Source organism: Hippocampus zosterae, chromosome 5, assembly GCF_025434085.1.
Source record: "Hippocampus zosterae strain Florida chromosome 5, ASM2543408v3, whole genome shotgun sequence".
Taxonomy (NCBI): Eukaryota; Metazoa; Chordata; class Actinopteri; order Syngnathiformes; family Syngnathidae; genus Hippocampus; species Hippocampus zosterae.
Window position 1 is genome coordinate 19,019,678 of NC_067455.1, and position 21,648 is coordinate 19,041,325.

At 41.2% G+C, this 21,648-nt stretch overlaps 2 protein-coding genes across 5 annotated transcripts in view; both read left to right on the forward strand.

The window, feature by feature from the left end:
* LOC127600312 (V-type proton ATPase subunit C 1-A-like) lies at positions 1 to 6,515 on the forward strand. Its single transcript, XM_052064801.1, has 13 exons — positions 1 to 164; positions 465 to 617; positions 1,800 to 1,867; positions 3,062 to 3,147; positions 3,314 to 3,408; positions 3,629 to 3,720; positions 4,200 to 4,298; positions 4,374 to 4,442; positions 4,609 to 4,701; positions 4,914 to 5,007; positions 5,289 to 5,386; positions 5,521 to 5,647; positions 5,966 to 6,515. The coding sequence occupies exons 2-13, from the start codon at positions 486 to 488 to the stop codon at positions 6,062 to 6,064; spliced, it is 1,152 nt and encodes a 383-aa protein (XP_051920761.1). The 5' UTR covers positions 1 to 164; positions 465 to 485; the 3' UTR covers positions 6,065 to 6,515.
* Positions 6,516 to 8,535: 2,020 nt separating this feature from the next.
* The window catches only part of spire1b (spire-type actin nucleation factor 1b), a 29,250-nt gene continuing 16,137 nt past the window's right edge, over positions 8,536 to 21,648 (forward strand). For all 4 annotated transcript variants that reach the window (XM_052064695.1, XM_052064693.1, XM_052064692.1 and 1 more), the window contains exons 1-4: positions 8,536 to 9,112; positions 10,898 to 10,926; positions 15,389 to 15,625; positions 15,720 to 15,845. In XM_052064695.1, coding sequence (XP_051920655.1) covers positions 8,785 to 9,112; positions 10,898 to 10,926; positions 15,389 to 15,625; positions 15,720 to 15,845 — 720 coding nt within the window. In that variant the 5' untranslated portion in view covers positions 8,536 to 8,784. The remainder of the gene's footprint in view (positions 9,113 to 10,897; positions 10,927 to 15,388; positions 15,626 to 15,719; positions 15,846 to 21,648) is intronic.

Consider the following 21,648-nt stretch of genomic DNA (forward strand, 5'->3'; position numbering starts at 1 on the left):
CGAGAACTTCCGCTTCCTGTGGCTAGTCACCTGACTGATGCCACTGTCAAGAAACCACATCAACAGTGGTTCAATGGCAAGCAGCAATGATAGTTAACTTAACATTCGAAAATACGACACAAAACGTTGCATTTGTCTCTTAACGACTCCATTTAAATATACGGGTGAGTAGAGGACTTCAAATATTTTTGTCTACCCGTACTAACCAGGACCTCTTCCATCATAAACCCTAGAACGCTAATAAATCTACCGGTGGCTAATCCCTTTCAAATTTATTCTACCATTTTATACCTACCTTTTATAATTCGTGTTGCCGGTTGTTAGTTTTATATTCACAAACTGTAACGCGGTCCATTCGCGCGGGAGTTGTTTTTGAGATACAGTACAACAAAAATGCTGGAAATTGAAATTCCTCCCAAACTTAATATTGCTCTGAAAATCTTACATACACCTTGTATCTCAAGATTTCTCTGGCTGACAGGATAATGACTGAGTTTTGGTTAATCTCTGCTCCGGGAGAGAAGACATGCCAGCAAACATGGGACAAAATGATGACGGCCACCACACGCAATAACAGCCTTTCAAGCAACCACAAGTTCAGCATCCCCGACTTGAAGGTTTGTATGGCCTTATCTGCCTCACTGGATATTTTTTTAATTGGTTGACATCTTTGAATTGATTGATTTGCAACGATAAGGGGTGAATAGACACAGCAGATACACTGTCTGGCCAAAACATTAGGTACGTGCTTATAGTGACTGCCACACGAAGAGTTATATTGCATGAAATATAGTAAAACACAAATATTATTGAGACTGACAGAATTTGATTAAACTGAGGCATGTCATTTTTGTTGTTGCAAAAGTCTTGATACAGCTCGTCTTGGATTTCAGTACTGTATTTTAATTTGAAAAGAAACCTTGGCTCCCCATGACTTAATCACTTTAACACATCTCTGAAATCATCACAAAGTTAAAGTTGTCCATGTTTATTCTCAAGTAGTCATCAAAATTTGAGAGATTATTATTTTAAGTTAAAGCAAAAATATATCTAATGTAACTTCTAAAATGTAAGATCACATAAATCAGATATACCATCAAAATAGATAAAACAAATTGTATTTGATTTTGGATAAGACCTCATAGTCCTTTTAACAGATGTGCATTTAAAGTAATTAATGGTTTAGTCTCAATTGGTAATTATTGGTATTAATTTATTCTTACAACTGCAACTGTGTATTGTATTTTTTTATTGAACCAAATTAAAGTCTGTATTTTATATGCACTGTTTTTTCGTGACATGAGCACAATGCCTAAATACTTCCGTCTTAACAAAACATTGTTTTAAATGTGTATTGTTTGCATTTAAGAATAAATAATCCCAAACCAAAATACACTCACCTAATGAATCCACTGTCAAGAGTAAGCCACTTCTGTGTAAGGGAAGCAGCCTTTAAAACGATCTTTTGTTTGCATGATGAAGTGTTGATTTGGTGAAGTTTTCATCCAGAGCAGCTAAGCTCGTCTGGTTTGGTTCTGTCTGTGCTTAAGGTAAGTAACCCCATTGACCTTGATGCCACACAGCGCTGCGACGCGCTCCTGGAACTTTTAGTGATGCACGAGTGGCTCTGGACAACAAGGCGCCATCCTAAGTACACAGGGCCCCCTAGTTGTCACTGTAGGCTGACTGGATCACAGAATTCACTGTTTAAACACAGCCTGCCTAACCTTTTCCTCAAACGCAACGCATTCTCATTCTCATTAATAATGCATTTTTGTTCTTTGCTTGTGTGTAATTAGGTGGGGACGCTCGATGTCTTAGTTGGGTTGTCTGATGAATTGGCCAAATTGGATTCCTTTGTTGAAAGGTAAGTTAAATTTGCAGTTTCGGTTTACAATCTGTTGACTGTATGGAGTGCTAAATGCGTTCTTGATGTTGGTGCACATAGTCCAGACAAGTTCTCTGATTATATGCAAACATTCCCAGGTTCCTAATAGGACTCGTTTAATCCCTTCTCTTCTCTTGTAGCAATGAGGAATTTCACACGATGCCGAGGCTAGCAAGACCAGCTGTCCAAACCTGGCAATTTGCAGTTTAGTGGCACACCAGCAGCTCTTTCATTAGTCATATTTATAGCAAGGGGCTTAAGTTTTTTTTAGTATGTTTGAAGGTCCTCTGTAGTTCTGTGTAAAATTTGGCATCAAAATCTTCCACGCAGCGTTTACCGTTTTAGCTTCACTGTGCTTCCTCTGCGGATATTGCCATGAATGTGGAAGGGAAAACTAACATCTTGGTTTGGCTTTAGCCTGCCTTTAATCCAGTTCCTTATTGAAGTTCCCCAATGGTCGATGGAAAAATGAATACTGCTATTATTATTGTCACAACCAGAACAAGATGGACATGGACTTGGATAGTAAACATAAATGTGGTGATGTGATTTCATTTGAATTTTTGTTCTTAGCTTCCTGAACTGTGTGGCGAAAAAGCTTAAACTATGAATGGCTGCCAATTTTGTCATGTCTCTAACTCAACAAGATTATATGATACCTTTTGATGTGCTTTTGTATGTTTATGTTAGATTTTTAGGATGATGTAGTGGTTGTGTTTGCAGAATGATTTAAGGCTGAATATGGGGTTTACATTGGCTTTGTGCATGCAACTAGTATTAGCACAATTGGGCTGCACATGATATCGAAATAATATTGTCATGGCGTTATTGGCCCATGCAATATGCATATGTCAAAGACATCCAACAAATGCCATATTGAATTAGAAGCTTTTATCCTACTTTGGTCAGTCAGATGCAACCTTAAACAAAAATCGTCATCCAATAGGTGAACAGTATCAAGGGGCATTACAATTAATACTGTATAAGAAAATGTTGAGCCATCTTATTTTGCTGCCTGAGAAAAAAATAATTTCTTTCATTAGATAATAGAAATGTCATTTTCTTTTTACGAGAATACAGATATCACTGTAGTCATCACCCATATCGCATATTTTTCTAATAGCATGCAGCCCTGCGGCACGACATGTTTTGATGACTCTCAACTGTTCACAGCGTCGTGAAGAAGGTGGCCCAATACATGGCAGACGTGTTGGAAGACAGTCGAGACAAAGTGCAGGAGAACCTGCTGGCCAATGGAGGTACACCAATCATTATAATTCAGATCGGAAAATAAATAAATAAACATGATTGTCACATGCTTGATTGTTCTACATCATGCCGATAAATGTTTAGGCTGCCTATTGTACTCTCATTTGACTCAAATTCTACCTGTCTTTTTCATTCTTTAATTATTTTTTTCCATAGTTGATCTTGTCACCTACATCACAAGGTTTCAATGGGACATGGCCAAGTACCCTATCAAGCAATCACTTAAAAACATCTCTGAAATCATCTCAAAGGTATGCCACTTGCACTGAAATATGACATGTGATTACCAATACAAATATGCAACAGATTTTTGTTTTTTTATTTTTATTTCAGAGCCTTTTGTTTTGTGGTACTTTTGTTACTTTAGTCAGTTCATGGTGACATAACCTGCACCAGTGTACTGCTTTGAAGTCTGTTGTTCCAAATAGGGTGTGTAATTTTTTTTATGTGTGTGTAATTCTTATTTTACAGCAAATCACCCAGATTGACAACGACTTGAAGACCCGAGCATCAGCTTATAACAACCTGAAAGGAAACCTACAGAACCTTGAAAGGAAAAATGCGTTAGTTAGCCTTCCACAACCTGCAATTAATCATGCTGGGATAGATACAGTTTAATTGCAAATGTGCGAACAAGTAGAGGTATATTCAGTATATTCTGCTAATTCTGGCGAGTGTCAGTGATTATTGAAATACTTTCAAACTTAATACTTGTTTGTCTAAGGGAATTGAGCAAAAATGTTTAGCTTTAAAGTCCTCAAGCAGACCTAATGTATTACATTGTAGCTTACTCAATTGAATATCCCACCCCTTGACATCTTACGTTACGTTAGAATATCCATTCTGACAAGGAAGCATCAGTGTGGTGTCATTTTGTGCTTGACAAATGCTTATTCATCAGTCAAGCTTCAGAAATCAATGGCTTTGCGTGGCCAAGTCAGTGTGATCTTAAAAGTCAGCACAATTCTGAAATGCTTTGTCAACACTGATTTCCCTCACTGGGTGAAAGCTGCGCTTTTGTAATACTATTGTCTGCCGGTAGAGGGAGCCTGCTTACGAGGAGCCTGGCTGACATTGTCAAGAAGGAAGACTTTGTTCTTGACTCTGAGTACCTCATCACCTTGCTGGCTGTTGTTCCAAAGTGAGTATGAATCTTTGATCTGTCACAAGACCTGTAAAGTATGGGGGAAAATGACCTGCTTGATTGCACTTCCAGAACATCTTATGCTGACTGGCAGAAAACCTATGAAACACTTGCTGAAATGGTGGTGCCACGATCCTCAAAGTAAGCAGTCGCATATGGTTTGAGAAGGCACAACTTCACAGAGTGTGTATTATTTCAATTCCTTGGGGTTTTGGCTTCTTTGATGTGTAGTACAGTATATAATTTCACAATTTATAGATGCAGCACACATTTCTTTAGAGCATGATAACGCTCTGTTTTCTTCCAGTCTTTTGTTTGAGGACAATGACAGTGGATTGTTCAGTGTGACTCTCTTTCGGAAAGCCATTGATGACTTCAAACACAAAGCCAGAGAAAACAAGTAAGGCGTTCAACCATGTTGAGATTACTCACACTGAACAGTCTTGAGTAGTTAATATGGAGAATCAGGTCAAGGTAATGGAAATGTCAGTGAAGAATTTCATCAAAAGCGTTATGTTGTTGTTGTTTAATGTGAAGCGTTCTGGAGAGCTAGACTTTCACTTAATGACAAATCTAAATACGGTACATTCATGCAACCTTCATGTCTTGCAGGTTCTCTGTGAGAGACTTTCAGTACAATGAAGTGGAGATGAAGGCAGATAAAGAGGAGATGACACGACTATCTACAGATAAAAAGAAGCAATTTGTAAGTGCAAAGAAAAAGCTAAGATTATAGGTCTAGCTACATGTCAATAACAGTCATGTTTAATGATAGTAGTTTTTGTGTTGGAAAATGTTTGCCCAGCTAAGAAAAAACACACAGTCTTGTGCTGGATATTAGTCGAAGAAGGTCCTGTAACGAGATTAAAATGTGAAGTTTCCTTCCTTAACAGGAAGGTGGACATGTTGTGGTATTGGCCACATATAAAACTTCCACATACAATTCGCAGTAGTCTTTCTGTACCTGAAATGTACTTAATGGTGCAGGGACCACTTGTTCGATGGCTGAAAGTGAACTTCAGTGAAGCCTTCATTGCTTGGATCCACATCAAAGCACTGAGGGTTTTTGTGGAATCTGTTCTGAGGTACTATGCCAAACAAAACTGGACTTCAGTGTCTTGGTAGCATTTGCATCACATTCGGTTATTCATACACTGTCCAGTCATGTGTTTTAATGTCATTTTGTGATATAATTGTTGGAAATTGGGTGTCCTTTCAGGTACGGGCTTCCAGTGAACTTCCAAGCCATGCTACTTCAGCCAAACAGGAAGACTACAAAGAAGCTGAGGGAGGTGCTCAATGAACTCTACAAACATCTGGACAGCAGTGCAGCAGCAATCATAGATGTAAGTGCTCTGGACATCCATCTTCAGGTTTTTATTGCTCATTCCAACCTCACTAGATCAAGAAATGCAAGCGTATTGATGCAACAGTGACTTTAAAAACTACATACAAAGGTTAGGAGCATCTTCAGCGATCCAGTCATCTAGGATTGTTTGGATATTCCAGATGTGTAATCAGACATTGCCAAACTCTGCTGAGAACTTTGAATAGGAAGAGCAAGATTAAAAATCCACCCAAAACTACATTGATTGCTTTAGGGTGCACCCTCCGACTTGTCAATTTTCCATTTTTGTGAACTTGTACTTTTTTTCCCCCCCTAGTCGGCCATGGATATTCCAGGATTGAATCTGAGCCAGCAAGAATATTATCCCTACGTTTATTACAAGATTGATTGCAACCTTCTGGAGTTCAAAGTGTAAAACTTGGCCCCACTCTATCTTCAAGGTGATCAGGAACAAATTTCTTCTCACTGTCTCCCATCTGGGCGTCACACTTGAATGTCACTGCGACATGCTCATTCCCTTTGGGTAAAAGTACACATACACAAGCTTCTATCACTTTTAAAAATGAACTTTTAAAGACTTGTTTACATTTGTTTTGAATCCACACCTTGTGAAAATCATGGTGGACATTCATTGTTACATTTCTATTCCGCACGTCCTTGTGAGTATTGATAACTGCTTCTTCTATGTTGATGTTTAATGCTTTGTGTTGACATAAATATAGGTGGGTGTGTGATTGTGTGTGTTCAAAACATAAGTGTTGTGTAGAATACTCAAAAGAGAAGTATTTCTGAATGTTATTGTTGACATTTATTGACAACCACCCCTTATAAATTGTGTGAAGTACAATAAAAAACAAAAAAATAAATATTGTTCATGACATTGTCTTCTGTTTAGGCTTGTGGGCACTGTTTGCATAGCAGACTATTTCAACACTAACTGTTCAAAAAAGTGTCAGGTCAACACAGAAAAGCCCAAGATGACATTTTTAGAAATGCACTCTGATTTTATTGACATTTTATTAAAATGTTTCAAATGAGGGCGGCCCGGTAGTCCAGTGGTTAGCACGTCGGCTTCATAGTGCAGAGGTACCGGGTTCGATTCCAGCTCCGGCCTCCCTGTGTGGAGTTTGCATGTTCTCCCCAGGCCTGCGTGGGTTTTCTCCGGGTGCTCCGGTTTCCTCCCACATTCCAAAAACATGCGTGGCAGGCTGATTGAACACTCTAAATTGTCCCTAGGTGTGAGTGTGAGTGCGAATGGTTGTTCGTTTCTGTGTGCCCTGCGATTGGCTGGCAACCGATTCAGGGTGTCCCCCGCCTACTGCCCGAAGACAGCTGGGATAGACTCCAGCACCCCCGCGGACCCTAGTGAGGATCAAGCGGCTCGGAAGATGAATGAATGAATGAATGAATGTTTCAAATGAACGTTTTCAACCTCATTCCAAAAGGATGTAATTTTTTGGAAAAACATGTACATGCAACCTTGCCATTGCACTCAATAGGCTATAAGTCTCATGTGTCTGAGTTGCTGACTGATGATTCACAGCGCTTCAGTATTTCCCTATTTTACTATGGTACGGCATCATCCCAAAATGAAATAAAGTATTCTTTCCCCTCAAATTTCTCCACACAACAATCCATAATGACGATATGATTTTTAAAAAATGTCTACAAATTTATCACAAATAAATGTATATTCTCCAGAAAAATAATCCAAGTTCACTTCATTCAGTCCATCATAACTGACTACAAATACATCTTTATAGTGGATGGTGGATGAATGGTTAGCGAATCCGCCTCAAATTTTATTTTATTTCTTTTTAAGATGTCCTGTTGGGCTGCTAGATCATGTGGAATGGAGGATCTGTGTCCCCTTTATTCCACATCAGGTTTTCTGTGTAACAATAGAATTTGATGTACTGCAACCAATACCATTTGCATTTTGAATTTGTGAAAATTGCAGTCGGAAAGAACTAAATTTACATGGGAGAGAAACAAAAAACAAACAAGACAGAAAAATATCCAGAAGAAAAACAAACAAAGCCATACATGAATACTACAATGTCATATTTGAGTCGAGTTTTAAATGAGACTTTGTGCCATGCTTTGTGATATCTGCCTCGGTTTAGAGGTTGAAATCAAGGTTACGGCATTTGCATGTGGCGTTTTAATTGCCTTCTCTACTGTCGTGGGTTTTCTGAGAAAGAAGCAGGGAAAAAAGAGAAAACTTCCCGCTTCTACTCAAAACATGCGAACCTGCATTTGTTTCATTGTCCACGGGTGTGAGTTTAAGTGTGAATGGTTGGTTTTCGCATGTGTCCTGTGATTGACTGACGACTTGTCCAGGGTGTGCCCATCCTTAAATGAGCTGTATTGGCTCCATCTCACACCATGACTGGTAAATTTAAGTGATATAGAAAATAGTTTAAACGCGTCTTTATTTATCCATCTATGCCAACGATGTGTAGTGCAAAACAATAAAATGCTCTTCCAATAGATCGCAAAAGATACAGTTAACCTGTTGCCATTTAGAAGAATAGCTTTATGTTGAACTAAATAAAATCTAAATTTACACGGATTAAATACATTAGTGAGCAAATGGAGACATGCTCATCCTTATTTCAGTATTGTACATACTGTATACTTTTTTTCTTTTACCTTTTTGGGGGGGATTTTGTGTGCCGTGAGATTTTTCTCATGTAAAATGTGTGCCTTGGCTCAATAATGGGGTAGGCAACAATACACTACAGCACTTTGAATGTGAGTGTTTTGCTGACTACGCTTGACAATGTAAGAAAAAAAAACAAGAAAGCTAGGCTGGGACAGGGAGGGGGAGGTCACGTGATAAGGAACTGAGCTTTCCAGGCAGTGATTTAAGTAACAACACACATGTATAGTTGCACGCAGTGAGCAAAGTGAGGTGGGTTGCTTCAGCCGCACGCCGTCTTGTGACTCTCTCCTTCAGAGCCTTGAGTGATCAAATCGAGAAAAGCTACTCAGCGCGTTCAGACTGCTGCCGCTGATCCACAAGGAGGATGTGAGTAAGCATCAATGCCTCCTCCAGGTTAACTCTCACCCATCGGCCTGGCTTCATCTCGCTACCGGGCCTCCTCCATCCATCGCTGAGAGAATGAAAGGATGGCCGAGCATGGAGGCGGGCTGCATGGAGGACTGACGGATGCTGCGAGGCAGCTCGATGGGCCTCAACACCACGCAGCAATGACTTCCACGGAGGACCCGCGGTCGGATGATCTGTCTTTAGAGGAGATACTCGGGCTTTACAGCCAGCCCATCAACGAAGAGCAGGCTTGGGCCGTATGTTACCAGTGCTGTGTGACGCTGTTGAAAGAACAGCCGAGGAGGAGATGCTCCGAGGCGGCGGCGGCCACGGCGAGGATATCAGGACCCGGAGATGTTCAGATTGGAAAGGACGGATCGGTCAGTTTGCACAAACAAAGCTGTGAAGGTACACATTTGATTTTAACTCAGTCGGCGTGCAGCTCGGGTCAATACTATAGCTATACTAGGGATGTAGTTATACCACCGTAAAAATACAACTTAGCCATATCGTAATTGATACCCCAATTGCACTGGCATAAGTAGCACGTATTTAACTTGTCAGCGTTAATACAGCCATACAATTAACTTGAAGTGTCATGGTTATACCAGCATGACCATTGACAAAGGAGCGCGCAACCCGTCGCCCCCTCCCCACCCTCAATCCCGTGGTTGTCTTTTTTAACTGACTACCAAGTGTGATTTGAATTACCATAGTTACTTTCTCCATTTTCTTTTGCGCTAATATCACGTGTGAAGGATCATGAGGATTTCTGATTCTCTCAGCCTGTTGTGCCGCTTCGTATCAGATCACAATGTTCATTGCTCAAGAGGCTTTTGACTGGGAAAAGCATGTGATTAGGCTAGATGTCTGGGAACTGATCAAATTCTGGGCAAAGTGCTTTCAAGGAGAACACGTTTCACACCCTCACCCAAGTACCTCTCTCAGGGTGAGATTTGGACAATGAGCAGTCACAACGAAGCCCCTGCTGTTCAGTCTGTAATTAATTAGCTGTTTTAAGAAACATGTATTATACTACTTTATGGCATATGATCAAAATGTCACAAAAAGTGCAGAAACCGATTAGACACATTACATGGTCGTGTCGAACTGCAAGTCTGACATTTAGTCTTATCACCTATTGTCACAAACTGCATGTACAGGGCCTGTAGATGACTGACTTATTGGCTATATACACAAATTTTCTGCATTCACTGACACTAAACACACAGTTGCACACACAGACACACCTACGGGGAATTCACACTTGTCATGTGCCTAAAGCAGTGTTTCCCAACCTATTAAACCAAGACCCGTACTTCATATTGGAAAATAAATTCACAGCACCACTAAGCAAAACAATTACAAATAAGGTTGTTTACCTTCTTTTGTCGAATGGAAGAGCATTTCATTGTTCTACCTATTACTATATGTGGTTGGCATGGATCAATTAAAACATTATTCATAGAGAGAACATAACTTTTCATCCAAATAAATTGACATTGGATAATCGACCATGGAGGGGTTGACATCACTTATCCTGAACAGGGTCGCTGGAAACTATCCCGATTAACTTCTGGCGGACTACTCCCTGAACGGTTCGCCGGCCAGTCGTAGGTCACATATCGAGACGTACAACCACTCACACCCTCATTTACACCGTTACTGAGTTGGAATCGGTCCCACACTGCCCACACACAAGTCAGGCCAGTGTATCATTACATCATCAGCGACTCAAGAACTTATTCTTGTCAAGAAATTTTGGAGGTTGACTGCCCCTTTAAGTGGACACTCATTTAAAGGATGAATTTGCAATGAATATGTTTTAATCATTTTTGAAACATTTTTGATTGCCTCGCTCACGCGATCACATTTGAGTGCTTTCTCATTTGTCTGTCAAGTAAAAATCACAACAACGCATACACTTTTCTAAACATACACAGAGCATATCTGTCAAAATGAAGTGAAATAGTTATGATGTAACAAACAGGACACAAATACTGGATCACACACTGTTGTTGGCTCTGTTGCTAAAAGGGCTAATTTTCCACTAAATAAGTTATGTAACAAGGGAGAACTATAACACTGTATTTTGGTTAAAATACAGTTTAAAGTTGGATTGAGTTTTCCATGGAAGATACGTTATTCAGTTATTGGCTGCTCATCAAGACATGTTTTCTTTTTACCCTCCAGGTAAATACCACCCAAGCACGCCAATAGAGGTGAGTAACTCACTTGTGTTTTAATTATTGCAAATGAGCATTACTTGCCGTTGTCTGAATTATTCTTTATTTTCTGGTTATTTTAAGCACAGTAGGTAGCTACAGGCAGGTCTTAGGCCCCTTTAAAACCTCAAACTTGGTCAAAATTGAAACTATAATATGACACAAAACAGTTTTCAATTTGAAAGCACTTCTTTATGGAGATACATGCCATAAACAAAATGAATGCATTTGAAAAATATCCACCATTTTATTTTGCCTGAGTTTAGATCATTCTTTTGAAGGCTGCATGCAAACTAATTTTACATAAGATAAGAAAACCTTTATTTGTCCCACAATGGAGAAATTTGCATGGATATGGAATTCATGAAAATACACATGGCGAGGTTAAGAGGTACTGATTTCGTTTTAATTTGTTGGTATTTTTGTGAGCATAATTACACCAAAAATATTTAACCGATTTAATTTTTGGGAGGTGTGGCACAATATTTTAATTCAAATTCAGATACAAAAGCAAACAGAAATGTAACTTTCTTAATTTGAGTCACATTAGACGCATTCTCCTCAGCCTCGAATGTAAGTGGGTTAGTCCCACCTCCTATGCATTCACGTTAAAGGTCATTTATTGCCCTTAACTGTCTTGTTCTTGTCAGTGTGATTGATGGCTATTGCTTGTAGAAATTGCTGCCTACGACCACGTGGTCAGCCCAGATTGGGTATAACTATTTTTTTTCAGTTAATGCTGAAATTGAGTTCTTTTCATTCATTCATTCATTCATTCATTCATTCATTCATTCATTCATTCATTCATTCATTCATTCATTCATTCATTCATTCATTCATTCATTCATTCATTCATTCAATCATTCAATCATTCATTCATCTTCCGAACCACTTGATCCTCAATAGGCCCGCGGGGGGTGCTGGAGCCTATCCCCGCTGTCTCCGGGCAGTAGGCGGGGGACACCCTGAATCGGTTGCCAGCCAATCGCAGGGCACACAGAGACGAACAACCATCCACGCTCACACTCACACCTAGGGACAATTTAGAGTGTTCAATCAGCCTGCCACGCATGATTTTGGAATGTGGGAGGAAACCGGAGCACCCGGAGAAAACCCACGCAGGCCCGGGGAGAACATGCAAACTCCACACAGGGAGGCCGGAGCTGGAACCGAACCCGGTACCTCTGCACTGTGAAGCCGACGTGCTAACCACTGGACTAGCGGGCCGCCTGAGTTCTTTTCGGTTTACTCTATTTGTAGAGCTGTTTTCCAAAACTATGTAAATAATTAGAGGAACTCTTCATAAAGTTGCACTACTTCTGACGCTTATTTGTGTGATCACCACCAAGAAAAGAAAAAAAAAAGAAAAAAGTATTTTAAATTCCAACAAAATGTCAAACATCCTTTAAATCTTGCTTAGTTGACTGCATGGATTCCAATTCGTTTTCAATCAACACATTTTCTCTTTTTTTAGGAAAGGCAACACATACCATACATCTTACTTAGTTGATTCACAGATTACAACTTCATGTATGTGTCAACAGAATATTCCAGATAGTCATACAATCATGTATGCAGAAATGAACAGTTGAGAGGAGGCCGTGGAGCCTATGCAGGACAGAAGCAGTAAGGCAAAAATAATTGCTGTGTTAAGCAGCCCGTATTTCAGCCTTTTTTGTTTACTTCATTTTAGAGACAAAACACGCTGTAATTTCAGTCAATCTCTTTCTTGTGATAATGACTGCAGCAGCAGCTGCTGCAAATTTCCTTTGGTGACCAAGTTTGCACTTTTTCCATCTCTTCTTCACCCTATTATTCTGCTTGGCTGCTTGGAAGCCTGGGAAGCACTCAGGGAGGTTTTTAAGTGGAGTGTGCTTGATTGGGTAGCCTTTAAATTACAGTCATAGTTTGCAGTTATTTGTCATCAATACAGGATGACTTCATTATGATCTATTAGAATATCCAGCCATCCATTATGTAATCCGCTTATCCTCAGAAGGGTCGCGGGTGTCCTGGCGCCTATCCTACTTCGGGCAGTAGGCGGGTGACACCCTGACCCGGTTTCCAGCCAATCAGAATCAGAATCAGAATCAGAATCATCTTTATTGGCCAAGTATGTAGAACACACAAGGAATTTGTCTCCGGTATAACACGCTGCACTAGTATCATCGTAAACAACAAAATCATTGAACCATTTTAGAGTAACCAGTAGTTTTGAAGTACCATTTTGTGGTGCAAGAAGAGTGACTATGTCAGTGACTGTTTAAGGAGTTAATGGCTAGAGGGAAGAAGCTGTTTAAGTGTCTACTGGATTTGGTCCGCATGGATCTGTAGCGTCTGCCTGAGGGGAGTGGCTGAAAAAGGTGGTGGGCAGGGTGCGGGGGATCCAGGAGGATTTTCCGTGCCCTTGTCTTGATTCTTGCAGTGTGCAAGTCCTCAAGAGTGGGTAGGGCGGTGCCAACGATTTTTTCTGCCGTCCTAACTGTCCGTTGAAGTCGGATTTTGTCCTTTTTTGTGGCGGCCCCAAACCAAACTGTGATGGAAGAACACAGGATTGATTCGATGACTGCCGTGTAGAACTGTCGTAGCACCTCCTGTGGCAGGCCATGCTTCCTCAGCAGCCTCAGGAAGTACATCCGCTGCCGGGCCCTTTTCAGGATGGAGATGGTGTTGACTTCCCACTTCATGTCCTGGGAGACTGTGATTCCCAGGAACTTGAAGGTCTCGACGGTTGACACAGGGCAGTTGGATAGTGTGAGGGGCAACTGAGGAGAAGAATGTTTCCTGAAGTCCACGATCATCTCTACAGTCTTGAGCGTGTTCAGCCCGAGGTTGTGTCGGCCGCACCACAGCTCCAGCTGCTCCACTTGTTGGCGGTACGCAGACTCGTCGCCGTCTTTGATGAGACCGATGACCGTGGTGTCGTCTGCGAACTTTATGAGTTTGACAGCTGGATCTGTTGAGGTGCAATCGTTTGTGTAGAGAGAGAAGAGCAGTGGCGAGAGGACACATCCCTGTGGGGCTCCAGTGCTGGTAGTGCGTATTGATGATGTTGTTGCTCCCAGTCTCACCTGTTGTGTCCGTCCCGTCAGGAAGCTGAGGATCCACTGGCAGATCGTAGGGGACACACCAAGGTGGAGTAGTTTGGGGGTGAGGAGTTCCGGGATGATGGTGTTGAACGCAGAGCTGAAATCCACAAACAGAATCCTTGCGTAGGTCCCTGTGCTGTCGAGGTGCTTGAGGATGTAGTGCAGACCTATGTTGACTGCGTCTTCCACAGACCTGTTTGCCCGGTAGGCAAACTGGAGAGGGTCCATCAGGGGTCCAGTGACGTTCTTTAGGTGGTTCAGCACAAGGCGTTCAAAGGACTTCATGACCACAGACGTCAGGGCGACAGGCCTATAGTCGTTCAGTTCCGATGTTGCCGGTTTCTTGGGAACTGGGATGATGGTAGACTGTTTGAAGCAGGATGGGACCTCACACAGCTCCAGGGATCTGTTGAAGATTTGTGTGAAGACCAGAGCCAGCTGGTCAGCGCAGACTTTCAGGCAGGAGGGGGACACTTTGTCGGGCCCCGGAGCTTTCTTGATCTTTTGCTGCTTGAAGAGCCGTCTCACGTCCTGTTCGTGGATCTGTAGTGGAGAAAAAGAGGGTGGGGGGGGGGGGGTAGGTAGAGTGGTTTCTGGTAGAGGTGGGTGTGTGTGGGAAATGGGGGTGTCCTTTTCAAATCGGCAGAAAAACATGTTTAGTTCATTAGCAAGACCCTTATTGTTCACTGTTTGGGGGGATGGCATTCTATAGTTAGTGATTGCTTTCAGGCCATTCCATACAGATGCAGAGTCGTTAGCAGAGAACTGGTTTTTCAGCCTCTCTGCATAGCTTCTCTTTGCAGAGCACCCAGAAACGAACAACCATCCGCGCTCATGCTCACACGAGTGTGAGCGCGACAATTTAGAGTGTTTCTGCCATACATGTTTTTGGAATGTGGGAGGAAAACTGAGTACCCAGAGAAAACCCACACAGGCACGAGGAGAACATGCAAACTCCACACAGGAAGGCCTCAGCTGGAATCGAAACCTGCACCTTTGCACTGTGAGGCTGGCATGCTAACCAGTCGACCACCGTGCCGCCATAAATGAATAAATAAATAATAATCCATCCAACATGTTATGATTCTGGAAATATTTTATCATAGCACAATAACGCATACAATGTTTGTCTTAGATAACTGTCTTTAATGTAACAAAGAAGTTCAGAGTCTGTACCCGTGGGGTAGCATGGCCTTTTGAACTGTTCATGCATGTGAAATGAATGACCGGTAGTAGAAATTGACAGATTTTGGGGGGGGGTTCTTCTACTTCTTCAAAAAATAAATCAATAAATAAATTACCGTAAGTGATTTTTCTGAAAATATACCCAAACTTAAAATTTTGAGGCTATGTTTTATGTGCACATGCAGGTGATAGAGTCTCTGGGCATCATGATCTACAAGGCTCTGGACTATGGACTGAAAGACAATGAAGAGAGGGAGCTCAGTCCTCCACTAGAGCAGCTCATTGACATGATGACCAACATAGCGGACGTCGAAAGGGACGTCTGCCCTGATGAAGGCTATGAAGCAACTGAGGAAGAAGATGAGGCAGATGATGACACTGACAGCATTTCTAGTGTTCATGGCTACAGAGGTATCCTCAAGGTACTGTACATAGATTTGGCTGCCATACTTATTATATTTGGGGTGTGAAAACCTATTTGAAAATCACTGTTTTTTTTAACCCATTTTCTTGTAGCTGTGCACGGATCGCCTACCCAGTCAGTCGGACGCTCCAAGTCACTACCAGGCAGTTTGCCGGGCTTTGTACACAGAGACCAGAGAATTACGGACTTTCTTGGACAAGATCAAAAGTGCCAAAGAGGTGAGTCGTCAATTTTATTTAGTATTATTCCCTTAATGGTTATGGGTGTGGAGAAGTCCAGACCCTTCACATGAATCTTTACAAAGGAATGGTAACTGACCTTTAATTTAGCTATGAATGACTGAGTGATGCTGGAGATTTAGTGGTGCAGGCTTTCAGTCCATGCCCCATGGGTGGTTGGGACAACAGTCACATTCTGAAGCCATTTGTGCACGTGGTGAAAGCTTTGTAACTAGGGGCTCTATGTTTGGAGGCAGAGCACGTGGAAATGCTGTCATATGTCTTATAACGTCACAGGATGTGTACTTGTTCAGCTAGCATGGAATCAATTCCCACTCTGTGATGGAAGGTGGCAATTTAGTTGAACTGGTACACTGTCTATACAACACTTGGGCTTGATTGGTAGAGTCCCAGTTGCACTCTACCTTTGGCTCAAAGTCAACAGGGATAGCTTCCTTGAACAGGACACACAGAGTCGAAAATGGATGCCTCGTCCTATTAATGACGGACTCACAACGGTTTTACAAATATCAATCTACAATTATGGTAATCAACATTGTTTGAATTATACGGGATACATTGGCTCTCCTCAGATTGTGTGGGTTTTCCCTGAATGAAATATCAATATGAGAGTAATATACAGGATTTTTTTTAACATCTCCTGTTTCAGTCAGAAACCATGACATAGAAGGCTCAAACAGTAGCATGAAATAGGCATGCAAATTCATAGAAATGTGGACAGAACATCAGCTGATACTTGAAGGCATCCCTGGAAATGCCCGTGGCTAAATAAATGAATGGGCTCATCACGGCACATGCTTTTATGGGTCATACTCTGATATAACACCGCATACTCTTGATTATACAGCGCATCTTTATCTAATTCACGAATGACCGTTCACTTGGTTTGGACCAAGAACCCTTCCTTACACTTCACCCCATACAAGTGTAAAAACAAGAACCTTCTTGCTTTGATTTTGAAAGTAGTTACAATATAATACTGTACAATACAGTGTATATTTCTACTCAAATTCACCCAATTAAAGTTGCCTGCAACCCCTTTTAAGTAAAATGCATGGAAAATGTCACCCAACAAACAATGCCAGGATAAAGTCTTCATATATTTGTAACTCTTTTTGATTAACTGTTTCTTAGAAATGTCAAAATGCTTCAAGTGTGGGTTCTGTTGACATAAAAAAATACAAATCACCAGTGATCAAAAGCAGTGTAACAAAAAGTGATTCCAACAGTCCGAACAGTCTGAGTGAGCAGTGCAGAGTGCGATGCTGCTGAGACACGCGCTTTAGCTGACAGGCTGAAATGGGCCACAATAAAGACAAAGTAACATGTCCTACATAGATGACAGTGGCTGACATGCTGACACTCAGACAAACCTGCCGACTCCCACTGACTTTCAAAACCAATGTTCAGACAAGCGCCATTACGAATAGCTTTGGTGCTCAGCGACGGAGTCACTCCCATAAAATCTTTATTCAACGTTTCACGGCAGTAATAAAATGTACGTTCTTCTTCATAAAATATTTACAACTTTTTCACACACAGATAGACAAAACATTGACGTAATTGTTATTTGTTCAATGTATTTCAAATTAGTCTACATAGGCAACTTACTTGGTGCTGGGAATTACATTTAGTTTACGTTTTTTTAAGTGATGTAATCATACGACTTTGCTGTTTTCTACTTGATGACATGACAACAGTAGTGGACAACCATAAATTGGTTGAACATAGGCTTATTTCATCAATGCATTTTATTTCTCCCCTCACTCACTGTTTTATGTTGTTGCGATGAACACGCAACATAATGTTTTTTCGACTGTTCATTCACCTTTTATTATCACGCGAAGGCTTCGCCTCTTGGGCAGCAGTGGTTTGGAATAAATGTTTCCTGTTGGTAGGTGCTTGTCGACAGTGTGTGTGTGTGCGTGTGTGTGTGCGTGTGTGTGTGTGTGTATGTGTGTGTGCGTGTGCGTGCGTGTGTGTGTGTGAATGAATAGAAGGAATTTGGTTGGTTACATAACTGTTCAAAAGAAAAGGGAGGTCGAAGGGGATTCTTCTTAATGGTGTGGGGGCAGGTGAGGCATGTAAAAAAAAAAAAAAGAAAACTGAATGAATGAACGTCACTCAGGGATGGCGTAAGCTATTTTTACCATAGCAATTTTCTGTACTTGTATGTAATTTAGATGCCAATAATCACTTTATTTATTCCAATGGCCTTATTCATTACATAATGTATAAATTAAACAGCATTAGTCATAACTGTTCAAAATAAAATCTATATATTTTCTTGTGTCACCACTCAACTAAGGTTGGGTGCAATCAGTTCCACTGGACCTTATTTACATTACAATCAATGTACCGGTACATCCATTCTGTATGTTCCTTTCATTTAGAAACACAAACTGCACATGACATAAAATATACAGTACTGAAAAAAATGTCATTGAACTTACTGAATTTTATTTCAAGCGGTTACATGGGGGGGGGGGGGGGAAATCATCTGGATCAAGATACCTTTTTAAGTAGATGACTACAAAATGTATCTTGATCCAGATGATTCTATTTTGTGCAATTTTATTTCCACTGTATGTCTTTGTAACAAAAAATAAGTCAAATAAAAAATCTATTTTACCTGGTTATTATGATTTTATTCCAACTGAACTACATGAGCATCTGCACATGAGGGCTACAAGATGAGTGGGAGTTTCACTTTACATTGGCACACTGAAAAGAGTGGTGTGTTGAATTTACTCAATTTTATTTTGTCAAGTGGCTGCACACAATAGAATCATCTGGATTTAGACCAATTTTAAGTAGATGTAAAGTCTACTAAAAATGTATCTGGATCCAGATGATTTTATTTTGTGCAATCACTTGATGAAATATAATTGATGACCATTTTTTCACGACAGTTATGGCAGCTTTTTTAAGCTATTCATGTTGCAAGAGCACCATAGTGTTCAAATTGCGCAAGAAGAAAAATGCCCTGGCAGGAATTATTTCACTTAAAGCTCCATGGAAGGAATCTATCTGCCTGTCTGTCTGTTGGAGGCCTAAAACATTTGCACTGTGCTGTTGTATTAATTTAGCACATCAAAGCGAAACATCCAATCTGCGCACTGGCGCATATAGTGATGATGAAGTCAAAGGTCTTGGTTGAGACATCAGTCCAAAAATGTTTACGCTGAGGAAATATGAAAGCTTATGCACAGATGGGAAACGTGTGTGTCAGTTCTGGGAGACTACGTTGAAAGAAAAAAAAAACGTACGCTTGTATCTGTATCAGAAGTCCTTATACCGAGAAAGTCCTTTTAAGGGCCGTTCACACGGCACACATTTGCTCCGGTGCTGCACTGAGATATTTTGTTGCGGGATATTTTGCACCGCAGCAAATTGTGTGGAGCGTTCACATGTACAAAGCCGGTACAGTGTCTGGGCTGCCCCACTTGCGTTCACACGGCAGTTTCTGCAGCGGAGCAAAACGACAGAAAACAAACGAGCTGTCGTGTTGGTTCTTTTTAAAACGTACTGTATATACACAACTCAAGCGACTACTGGACCGGCACGTCCTTCTCCTTGTCGGTTTCCGTGCCTTCTGCTCGAGAGTGACCGCCCAAGAAAACGTAAATGAACGATGACTTCAATGACACTCAGAAAAGCAAACACTAATGCGCCAAACAGAAAATCAAGAGAGGAAATCACAAAATAAATTCTATGGGCGGCAGGAGGTTGTGAACAAACAACAAAGGAACAAACAACTCCGAGACAGTCCAGTCTCCTACAAAAGGAAAGATGTTACCAGCCAAGTCTTGTGTCATTATGAATCAACACTTTACGGAAGTCCGACAGAGCACGAAAGCAACGCATTCTCGCCATACGTACTCTTCACAAGCATTTGCTCTGGAGCTAATTTAACCCAGTTGCGTTCACACGTGCAAATTTACACCGGTGCTGCTTCGCAAACGAGCATTTGCTGCGGAGCAAATTTGGTCCGGTATAAGCTCTTTTCCGGGGCTACGCCGGAGCTGATTTGCACGTGTGAACGCTCTACTGGGGCAGCTCCGGTGCAGCACCGGACCAAATCTTGCCGTGGGAACAGCCCTATAGTTTACTGAATGCCCTTCGAATATTCGCTGTTTCGCATACAACCTACTGTAACCTCTTACTGGTGGTTGAGTGATTACACGTGGATGCACATGATTGTGTGGACATGTCAGTTGAGAGAGAATGTGCATTACTTATTTGGTAATATAGTATATACATACATCCATATGAGGGAGATCAGCTGTGAGTCACCCTCCCCCACACAGCATTGCCTTATCTGAATGGCAGTCTTTATCCATTAACCTCTGTTGTCTCTTTAAATGTCTCCCACAGACATTTTCAGAAGACAAGCTGGTATGAAGTATAGATATACTGTATATGTATATATGTATGTACTGTATGTATAATTTGAAAACAACCCCATTTATATTAATAACAGTTGGTCAACATACCCCTAAGATCAAAAATTGTCTTATAATTAAAACACAGTTTTCTTCTCTTGTTGAGATCAGTTTTCAGGTCCGATTAAAAATGTCCCTTTTGAATTCTACACTCAGTAATCAATTGCTTTTCCAAGTTGGAGAAGATGAATACTCAGAATTTGACCATGAGTTTAATTAATCCGCACAATCATCAAAGCGTAATAGAAATTCTGCTTCTGCGCCTAACACTTTTACATAGTTGCCCCAGATGACCTGTAAACCCTTCAATATTACCACATAACAATGGATGACGGTTGTCATGCATGTATTAATGTAGCAAAATGCACGTGATTGTGCGAGTGATGTTACATAAGAAACACATGGCAGACCTTATATGCCTGTCACGACAGCTGGCCGTATGCAAGAAAAACAAAGTGAATCGGGATTTCTCTTTTCAATGGAGATCCTTTTGCTGTCTGCATGGTCTTGTGATTGTTCCGAATTTCGGTATGACCAGTCCAAGTATTAAATCGAGCAGAGTTGAGTTGAGTAGAGTAGTATTAAAACCAGCACTATTAAACAGGGGATTTTTTTTTCAAAATATAGGGTACGGTACAGTGTTTAGACAATAGGATCCCATAATTTCCAACCTGTACCTTCCTCCTTTTAAACACATTGCTGGGCCATCAGTTGCAGTAGTTCTCCTGGTATGATCATTATTAAGTGTGGAGCAAAACACAGAGGGCCCTATTTTTATGGCCAGCACTTGTCTAGCACAAAGCGCATGGGTGGATTTTTCTTTCTTTTGGAGTTTTTGCAGATGCGTGCAGTAAAAAAACGGGCATTTGCGCCATTGTGGGTATGAACACAGCCGACTTGATCCCAGACTCCCATTCATTTAAATTCAGTACATAGAGATGTACACGGTTTACATGGCGGAAGCACAAACTTTCTCGCTGGAGGCCATGCAGGAGATCGATGCATGCAAAGTACGATTATTAGGAACTCCGAGAACATCTCCACTTGGAAGAGATATAATGTTGGCAGGAGGCGATCAAAAATTACAGCTTTGAAGCGGGCACCCGGAGACCACTTACGCCCCAATCATTCGTGTCCGTTAGTGACGATGTTTTCACTTTCATTCCCAACTTACTCTATGTACTGTGGGAGTGTCAGAAGTCTGGATGGGAGAATCCGTGTAGATATAAAGTGCACAAGCATGTAAAAAGGTCTTACACACTAATGGGAGAGTGTGGCCCAATGTGAGCCTACTGCCCTTCCCCCCATTGTTTTGTGCCACTTCTCTTGTGTTGTTT